This window comes from Tupaia chinensis, unplaced genomic scaffold (genome assembly GCF_000334495.1).
Source record: "Tupaia chinensis unplaced genomic scaffold, TupChi_1.0 Scaffold000707_1, whole genome shotgun sequence".
Taxonomy (NCBI): domain Eukaryota; kingdom Metazoa; phylum Chordata; class Mammalia; order Scandentia; family Tupaiidae; genus Tupaia; species Tupaia belangeri.
The window spans coordinates 1,941,699-1,952,348 of record NW_006160230.1 but is presented as its reverse complement, the minus strand read 5'-3'; the positions used below and the strand labels follow the sequence as shown (position 1 = coordinate 1,952,348).

The window sequence follows — 10,650 nt, the reverse complement described above, 5'->3', positions numbered from 1 at the left end:
CTCCTCCCAAAAAAGTTAACACATTCATGAATACTGGGAGTTTAAAGTTAATATTTTACACAGTTGTGAGGCTAAACATTTCACAAAGGCAACACTACATCACAAAAAGGGCTTTGGATCGTCTAGATCTAAAGCAGAAAATGTCTCAGCAAACACTCGAACTTCACACTGAGCTCCTGAGCACACATTAGTCTAGCCACCCAGCTCGGGTTCTGCATGATGATAAGGAAAAACTGCAGACAAGCTCGCATATCTACTTGACTCTCAATGCCATGTGCCAACCACAGCTCAGTAATTGAGGCTTTTGCTACCTAGAGACCAACGGCTCTCTGCCATGGGTGATTCTGCCACACAGGGTACATTTAACCATGTCTGAAGACATGCGGGGCTGTTACAACTAGGGAAAGTGTGTTGTGGAAATCTAGTGTTGGGACAAGGGGCCTTACAATGCACAGGACAGCCCCTTCCCAATAAAGAATCCTCCAGCCCTAAATGTCGGTAGGCCAGCACAATAGGAATAAAAGAACCTCTTACCTCTCCAGTATAATTATATTTGCCTTTCAGAATCTTCCTGTAAAGCCTTGCATGGCTTTCATCATCAAAAGGCAAGACTCCGCTGAGTAAAACATACGTGATTACGCCAAGAGCCCACATGTCCACAGCACTAGTATAAGGTTTCCTTAGCAAAATCTCAGGGGCAATGTATTCTGGGGTCCCGCAGAAAGTCTTCATTGTCCAGTCACCATTTTTGTTCCCGGAGTATGCCAGACCAAAATCAGTGATTAAAATCTTCGACTCTGCCCCTGGATGATAGTACAAGAGATTTTCAGGTTTTAGGTCCCTATGAGTTATGCGCAAAGCGTGCAAATATCTAATCCCATCAGTGACCATCTGGAGGATTCTGACAGCATCCCGCTCTGTAAAGGACCCCTGAGCAATGAGTCGATCAAAGAGCTCCCCTCCTGTAGCCAGCTCCATCACCATGTAAACTCGATCTTGGCTCGCAAAGATTTCGGTGAGCTGGACAATGTAATGATGGCTAACTCGCCTCAGGACGTTGAGCTCAGATTCACATGCTTCTCTGCCTTCTCTCACTCCGATGTCCATCACTTTTATTGCAAAAGGCTTCTTGGTGATCTTCTGCTCTACCCTGAGAACTTTGCTGAAACTTCCTGTCCCAATAAGGGCCTTGATATCATATCTGTAGGGAAGAAAAGCTGAATCTGTTATCCTCTGATGATTCTCAGAAGTATATAAGTCCATCCTTTATTGCATCTTTTCTAACCTTATAACATCCCCACTAGATTTTTCTGCTTACTATTGCTTACTTGTGTTTATCGTTTTTAAAAGCCTCTGCAAATTCTTTCATTATTTTTTTTTTCTTTTGTCAGAGGGCATATACACTTGCTGGGAAGAAAGAGAGAGGGAAAGTGAGAAAGCACTCCCACCACGGGGGATGGCCATGCCACAATCCATTCTTTTCTACTTATCCCAACTTTCAAGATTTTGGGCACACACAAACACTTTTGAAGATAATCCCAGAAGATAAACACACATGTGCCCCAGGGTGTTTTTCAAGTGACCAGATCTGGGACTCGAACTATGTTAGTCATGTGGGACCCAGCTGCTTTATCCAGCATGCCACCTGCTGGACTACAAATCCTCTTGCAAAATGGAGGGAAATGATAAAAAGGTGATTGTAGAAATAGTCTTAAGTATGATAACTACCATTCATTATGCATTTAGTCGATGCCAAGAATTTTTTTAAAGCTTATGTATTTCTTTAGTCCATAAGTAAAACAGAGATACACAAAGAAATATTACCCCCAAAGAGGTCTGAATGTTGCAATCCACCCCAGTTTCAGTTACCCCAGATCATGGGCCCCCAGGAGTCTGTTACTCAGGAAGGTCTCTGGAGGTGTTGAACCTGGGACCTCCCATGTGGCTCAGCCTTGCAAAGCATCATATTCTACAAATGCACCAGTATCTGGCCTCAGGGGTTTTATTTTTTTTTTTTTTAAATCTTATTCTTATAAAAACTCTACTCGGTAATGTAAGAATATCCCCTTTTTTGAGATAAAGAAATTAAAGCTAAAAAAGGTGATTTTCTAGTCACATGGATTGTAGTTGTAATGGGTGAGGTTTAAATCCACCCCATCCAATGTGTTTCACCAAAGTTTCCTAAAAGAATTTTCAAACTTCTATCATTTTCTTTCCCTTCCTACAGCTTTGCTTTTATTCTTCTTCAACAGCCACCACCAAGTTAGCTAAGGAGAATAGAAAGCAGCTTACTCAGGTTATAACCTCTCAAAGAGGGAGGATCCATATCAGGAGAGAGGGCGTAAACAGCATGTCTCTCGGGCTACTTGTCTGGGAGCTCAGTCCCGGGCATATCTCTACACAGCAACTCTTAATAATCAAAAAGTAGTCATGGCAATGCTATTACAAAAGCAGGTTTCAAAAGTGGGGTAGAAGTAGTATCAGGGACACTCTGGAGCCAGCAGCTTTCTACAGTCTCTTTCTAACTTCATCCTCCTGCACTTGTAATTTTTAAGCAGCAGAGAGTGTAATGGTTAGATTGTTGGACTCCCACATGGTTGTCCATGGTTTGAGTGCCAGACCTGGTAGCTTAAAATTCATGCAGGGCACATGTGCATGCCTGTCCAAAATCCCAAGAGAAGAATGGAGAAGAGATTGGCATAGCCATCCCCTCGGGAGGGGGTGGGGAGTGACTTCTCACTTTCTGTCTCTCTGTCTCTTTCTGTATCTCTGGTGAGCACACATGCCCTATAGCAGAAATCACTCTCTAAAATGAAAGAATTTTAACATGGGATAGATGTCAATAATGTGTGAACTAATTAGCTCACCAGCAGGCCAGGAAGGCTGCTCATATTTCACAAGCTAGAGTCTTAAATTATCCATGCAAATTTACATTTAAGAATACTTTCAAACTTAACTCTCAATCTTTTTTTTTTTTGAGAGAGATTTTTACTATAGAGGGTGTGTGCTCACCAGAGAGACAGAGACAGAGAGACAGAAAGTGAGAAATCACCCCTCCGGGGGGCGGGATAGCCATGCCACAAACCCTTCTCCTCCATTCTCCTCTAGGGATCTTGAGCATAAATGCACACGCACTCAACCTAAGTTTTAAGTCATTCAGGACTCAAACCATGGTTGACTACGTGGGAGTCCAGCAACATAACCATTACACCATCTGCAAATCCCTCTCAATCTTTGTTCAAGAAATGTTGAGAAGGGTCAGCAGGTAGTGTGGTAGTTAAGGTGCTGAACTTCCACATGGCCAAAAATGGTTCAAGTCCCAGTCCTAAAGGCTTACTTTCTCACTTTCTCTGCCCCTACCCTCCACCCTTCATCCTGGTGAGCACACATCCCCTACAGTAAATTAAAAATAACAATAATAATAATAATAATAAATAAAGTTAAATAAATAAACCTTTAAAAGAAAAAAGAAATGTTGGGAAATTGCTAGATTTAAAAAACAAATTTTACAGCTAGAAATGATATAAAACAAAAGTTTGACCCATGCCCTTATTTCAAAGATGAAGAAATTTGAAGAACAGGTTAACCAATTCATTGTTTAAACTGTCAAGTGAGGATTAGGACCCAGGTCTCCTTACTTGCATCATAATTTAGTGCTTTTCTCACATTATTAAAATTTCTCCCAAGTAAGGATGCCAGAGAATGCAATATTCCTAAAGATACTCAGAGGAAAGAAATCCTTTAAATCACATACTCAATAATACCAAAGATTCTAATGCAAATTTCAATCTGTGCTTTATTTATTTATTTTTAGAGACTTTTTTGCTATAGGCCGCAAGCACTCACAGTAAAGAGAAAGACAGAAAGAGAAAAATCACCCCCCAGGGGGATGGCCATGCCACAATCTCTTCTCCATTCTCCTCTCAGGATTTTGGGGATGCACACTTATGTGCCTGGCATGGGTTTTAAGTCGCCAGGTTCAGAACTCTAACCACAGTCAGCTACGTGGGAGTCCAGTGACGTAACCATCACGCTATCTGCTGGTCCCTCAACCTATGTTTTAAACAGTCTGTTTCTTTTTGCTGAGTTTATAATTTTTTTTTATTTTTGCCTACTTATTTGTTTCTTATATTTCCATTTTTACTGAATAAAATGATATTTGGCTGTACCAGCTTACAGAAAACAACTTTGTTCTACCGAGTGCATTTAATTTTCTGCTCAATTACCTTATCAAAACAGATAGCAAATTAGTTATCTTAAATAGACTTTTTCCCCTTTGCCCTTTTGTTCAGTGTGATTTTTTTTTTTTTTGAGAGATTTTCACTATAGGGCGCATGCGCTCGCCAGACAGACAGAGAGAGACATTAGAGACAGAAAGCGAGAAATCACCCCCCAGGGGGGATGGTCACACCGCAATCCCTTCTCCTCCATTCTCCTCTTGGGCACGCACGCACACGCGCCCGGCGTGAGTTTTAAGCCACCAGGTCCGGGACGCGAACCGCGGTCAACTACGTGGGAGTCCAGTGACATAGCCATTACGCTAACTGCTGGTTCCCCAGTTTCGGTGTGATTTTGAAGATAATCACAGGCATTCCGAATTCTATTGCTTTGCAGACCAACCAAGTTTTACATTACCTCTAATATGGATGAAAGTGTTTTGCAAATACTAATTTATCATAATGCCCACAAACCGCAGGCAAACTCATTTGCTCATGGAATTAATCAGCAGATATCAGACAAACTACCATTTCTGAAAAGCTACGCTCTCGCTCAAATAAAGGAAGCTTTATTCAATACTGTGAATGGGCCTTTATATACCAAAAATTGGAGAAAATGCTAGTAATTTGGCGTTAGAGGAAACAGAAGGCTTTAAACCAAGATTTAGAGCGGTGAAGCCAACAACTTCAGTGTGCCATTCAATCTGAGGCCGTGTCCCATAACACATTCCTAGAACTGCAGCCTTGCTTGTGAATCCTGGAGGGTCCTGAATGGTGACCATTTTTATGACTCGAGGGGCTATACTGTGTACTGTGCCTAGCACAGTGGAAACAACAATACATGTTGAATGATAAAGAATCATTTACCAAATAAATATTATTACTGAATCATCATATACAGTTTGAAAACATTAAGTAAAGATCAAATTGAGCAGGGGAGATTGCATTTGCCAGATCCTTCCTTCTCCTCCACTTCCACTCCTCCAACATCCCTACCCAAGCACACGCATGCACACATACATTCTCTCTCTCTCTCTCTCTCTCTCACACACACACACACACACACACACACACAGCAGCTTCAAAGTCACTTTTGTAAGTGATGAAATTTCACTTTATCCCAGATTGCTTTTTTAACTTCCAGAGAGTATGTGTGCTAACCAGAGAGAGACTGAGAGACAGAGAGGGAGAAAGTACCCCCTTTCCCACTGGGGTGTGGTTAAGCTGCAATCTCTTCTCCATTTTCCATCTTGCCAGGATTTGGGGCATGCAGAGGCACCTGGTGTGCCCTAGAAGCACACAATCCACTGGGGCCAGGATTGACAGCAGTTAGTAACGTGGGATCCAGCTCCCTTTACTTCCAGGCTTTGAGGCCAGGCCCTCCAGATTGTGTTCATTGGAAATATTACATAAATCTTGGCTGCTACAAACTAGGACTTTATGAACACAAATTTTTTTAAAAAATGGAGACAGTAATATTACAACCTGTTTGAAGGGAGAGATTGTAATGACCTACCAAAAAGAAAGTAAATAGAGTCAGATTTAAATTTTTCATCCCCACTCTGCAAGAACTATAAATGGAATCCCAATGGAGGGGAAAGACTACTATGTTTTAGGTCTAGTCTGACATGAAATTAGTCACTTAACCTTTAGGTGCTCAACTTTTTAATCATTTAAAAGTGAACCTTAAGTGAAAGTCCTCTGATGCTCTTATAATGCTGAGCTCCTCTGCCTATTTATTTATTTATTTATTTATCTTTATGATCCCTTTGCACTCTTTAAGGCTTAGACTATCCCTGGAGTAGGCGGTAGGAGAGTAGATAAAGATTAGACCAGAGTAGTGTCATCTCCCAGACCACAAAGAACCAGAGATGCTATTTAACCTGTTCAGTCTTGTAAGACCCTGTATCCACTCAGATTCAACTACAGTTACATCAGCCAGCTTAGCTCTTGCTAACTTGAGCAGCTAATGGACTAATTCTGCAATAGTCATTACAATCTTGAAGTCCTTCCGGAGGCCAGGGTATCATTCCACAGGGACTGTGGACAGAACACTAGGATAAAGTGGGCTTACCATCCGTGGACTAGAAGGGTCCTGAGAAGCCAGCTGAGTCACCCACCACTGTGTTCCACCAAACTCTACAGAGGGGACGGGAAGTCTGTGAGTTCCTTAGTCAACATGTCCAACTGGTACACTCAGAGGAAATCATTTCTCAGGCTAACCACCCTGCAAAGTCAGGTCTTGACTGCATTTCATAAAGATAATAATAAATATGGCACTAACAGCGAAGTGAGGACTTGGGCCATGCACTACGCAGAATAATTCACATATTACTTCAAATATCCTCAGAACAATCTTAGGAGATAGATATTATTATCATTGTTCCCATTTTACAGAAGCAGAAACTGAGGAAAGGAGACCGACATTCCAAATGGCACACAGCAGAGGAGACAGGAGTGGATCTCAAGTGAGGGCCCATATACACAAGGGTCCATTTCTACTCTAACTATAATTCTGTTTTCTAGAATTTAGTAGGAAATCCTGTACAACCATGGTCTGTCCGACTAGACTCAGCCCCAGTATATGGGTGGCAATTTCCCTCTACCCACTGACCTGGGGGTGGGGGTGGGGGGTGAGAGGCCTCCTCCTTCCTCAGCTGTAAGGATTCCCTCCCTTTCCCTGCCCTAGCTCCCATTGTTTTCCCATCTTCTGCACTCCGCTCCGAGATGTCAGAGAGCAATTACATTGGACACTTCCTAAAAACAGCAAGGAAGCCCGTATGCCAGAATACTGATAGGGGTGAAGACTGTGAAAGTAGGAGAGAGAGATCTCAACTCCGGTGAAACGAGCGTTTTTAAGATGAGATCAGCTGGACGGAAAGAGCTGGAGGATGTCTTGGGGTAGGCAGGTCAGTGTGATTAGAACACCTGTGTTTGCCACCTGATGCTTAAAAGCTCGGCCTCAGAGATCCCGGCTCTTTATTGAGGATTGCACTTTGAAGGGAGGGCTCCCAGGTCTTTGGAGAGACATTCCTGTGTTGTAATAGATTTGCATCTCCAAGAGGCAGTGTGCTTCAGGAAGGTCAGGGGCCTACACCTGCCAAGTTTAGTGGAGCCCAAGGCCCCTTAAGGCTTCTTGGTGGGTGGTTTATCTTCCTCAACCCAGCCCAGGCCACCCCTTTCTGCGCGCCTCACGTGGCGCTTTACCTGGCTAGGACCCGAGGGTCGAACTTGGCTCGGTAGTAGGCCACCTGCATCCACCGAGCCGCCTGGGCCGCCACCTCGGGCCCGGGCCCGGCGCCTGCAGCGCTGCGGTGACTTTGCCGCTCTGGCTTGACCTCGGCCAGCGCGGGCGGCTCCGGGACCACCTTCCTGCTGGCGCCGCAGCCCATCCCGCAGCCCGCGTCGCGAAGCGCTCCGGGTAGGGGGACAGTCGGGGTCTGAGCGGGCTCCGCGTGCGGCTGCCAATTTATTCCCGGAGCAGGTGGGAAGGGGCTGGACAGAGCCACCCCCACTTCGCGCAGATCCGAAAGAAACCCCACTGTGCGGCCAGGGCTAGGAACCCGCCCCCAAACCTGCGCCCACCGCCTTGACTGTAAGTGAGTAAGTGACAGTGATGGCTCTTCCCCGGGTGCGCCCAGCAGGAGGCACAGCCTGCTTGGGGCTCAAGCTCTGGACCTCACTTTTCTGTCTCTCAGTTAAGGAAGTGAACATACAAACTTATATGATCTGGGGAAGGATAAGGCGTTTCTAAGACTTTAGGTCTCATATCCAGATAATACAAACATTATTATTTTTTAGTTCTAAGAGCTTGTAGTATCTACGGTATAACACATTATCGATCTCTGGTATTAATTAGGCAGCGGATACTGGCCTGCGTCCTGCACTTCTCTAAGTTTCTTAGGACTGGAAGACACCTGTCCTTCACCCGCTGGGTATTCGTCAGTCATCGAGAGAGAAACAGGAGCAACAACAGATTTCTGACTTCAGCCCGATATCCTTGTCAGATAGGATAAAAGCTGTTACAAAGGCTAAACTAGTGATATTTTAAAAATTATATATAAATATAAAATATAATCTTACATTTGTACATGTTTCATCCTTGTATTCGTGTATATCTATACGTGTATGTAAATAAGTGTGTGTGTATATATATAGTATAGATAATATATTTATATTTATCATTCGTGATCAATATTTTGTATATTGATTATATTACTGTATTGATTTGATGTCATCGATATTGATTTTATCCAATAATTCAATGAATTATATTAATATGTTTGATGTATTATATTCACGTTCCTGTGTGGGAAGTGAAAGTCAAGCAAGTCAACGTCACAAGCCTAGCAAGTGGTAGAACCCACCTGGGAGGACATGTCTCCCAATTTCCAGTGCACCTTCAATTCTGGCATTCCTTTCTAATTTCATTTAATGTGTCGTTTGGTTTAACAGAGAATGTCTGTGATGGGTAAGTTAGTCACAGGTATTCCCAGAACTGTATTTTGAAGAAAACATGGCAATATAGGTTGGGTGTAGCTGAGAGAAATCCAAAAGGAATGTAACTATCAAATGAAGGGTCTCTTTTATTTTGGTAAAGAATTCTGAAAATTTGGGCCAGCAGGTGGTATGGTGGTTAAGGTGCTGGATCCTGCAAGGCCTACTCCGCAGTTTGAGTCCTTGACCCAGTGGCGTGAAAAATATGCCAGGTGTGTCCTGAGAGGAGAACCGAGGAGAAAGGATTGTGACATGGCCATCCCCCGGTGGCTGTGACTTCTCACTTTCCCCTCTCTCTCTGTCTCTGTGTCTCTCCATCGAGCACATGTACCCTATTTCAAAAATCTTAAAAAAAAAAAAAAATCCAACACCAAAAAGAATTCTGAGAGTTCTCCAACTGCTAGAAAACAAGAGAAGGTTGATTTTAGGCAGGTGAACAACTCCTTATTTTATATCTCAAGCTTTCAGCTAATTTGCCAAATAGGCCACACTAACAGAATGGAAAAAGAGAACAGATAGAGAAGCCTGAAATTAAGGTGGCACTCAAAGAACAGTATCCATTCCTCCGACAGCCTGGATATAAAGGTGTTTGGATGAGTGTCCCCCACTGTGAATTCTAGATGTGGACACCCGTGAAAGCATTGGCTAGTTCCACCAGGCAGGCAGTCCCTCTGACTCTCTGGTTTCTCCCAGTTGCTTTATCGTGGGCTACACAAGAGCTGTTCTAGCCATAGCTGGCCGAATGACAAGGATAACTTTTTCAAGAATCTCCTCCTACGCTTGATTCATGTTCTTTGAAAATTGGCTAATACAGTCACTGATTTTAAAAACTTTTTAAGGGGCTGTCAGGTGGTGTGGTGGCTAAGGGTACTGGACTCCCTCATGGTCAACCACAGTTTAAGTCCCAGGCCTGGTGACTTACTTTCTCACTTTTTCTCTCTCTCATTCTGTCTCTCGCTGGTCAAAAATTTAAATAAATAAATAAAGTTAAATAAAAAACAATTCTTAAAAATTTTTTTTTAATTTTTTAAAAGTGAACATTAGGGCTAGTGCCATAGCCTAGAAGTATGGAAACCAGATCCCACATGGCCCACCACGATTGGAGTCCAGGACCCAGCAGCTTGAAAAACACACCAGGCATCTTTATGATGTGCATGCCCATAATCCTGATAGGATGGAGACATGGGGAAGGAATTGTGGCATGACCAAATGAGGGACTTTTTTCCTCTCTCTGCCTCTCTGGTGAGCGCACACAACTTCTGCCAATTAAAAAGAAACAAATGAAACATGAATAGAACACAGTTGTATTTTGGAAAGTACAGCTGTTTACTGGGAATGTTGATAACATAAATTCTATGCCTGGAGACAAACTTTAGCTATCTATTTGCAACTTAACTTGCAAGAACTTTTACTTTGAAATGTTAAAATGATTGTAAGTATATTGTTTTCACCTACCTGAGCCCTGAAAAAAAAATTCTAAAGTATTATGTAGAATAATATCCTAAGACGTGGAGTTTCCAGTGTGTATGTTTCTCTATTGTGCGTAACTGCTTCATTATAAGACATTTAGGCATTGTATGGGACCAGATGCTCTTCACACATTAATTAACTATGTATACTTACTAACATTATACACTATAACCTAATTAAAGTAATAAAATTGTTAAAATGAGCTTTAGTCTTAAAGCCAGTTTTTTATGAACTTTTATTTTTACATGAATGTATTTAGGGCTTACAAGTAGCTTCCTGTAACATGCCAGCTGAATAAATGAAAATAACATTTAGCACTTTGTTCTCTGAGCTGCACTGCAGCAGAGCTTTATGAAGAGTAATTAACAGATTGAACCTCCACCTCCTAAACAAAAAGTCTCGCCTCAGCTGCCATTCATTTGCCCCCACATCTTACTAGACAGTCGTAACCATAGGAAGTGATTGG

General features: G+C 42.6%; 1 protein-coding gene across 1 annotated transcript in view; it reads right to left on the bottom strand.

The window, feature by feature from the left end:
- PSKH2 (protein serine kinase H2) overlaps positions 1-7,609 on the bottom strand; it is an 18,905-nt gene extending 11,296 nt beyond the window's left edge. Inside the window, exons 1-2 of the mRNA XM_006160749.1 lie at positions 7,425-7,609; positions 535-1,201 (exon numbers count right to left, since the gene is read on the bottom strand). Of these exons, the coding sequence (XP_006160811.1) occupies positions 535-1,201; positions 7,425-7,609 (852 nt within the window). The remainder of the gene's footprint in view (positions 1-534; positions 1,202-7,424) is intronic.
- Between the last annotated feature and the right edge of the window lie 3,041 nt (positions 7,610-10,650).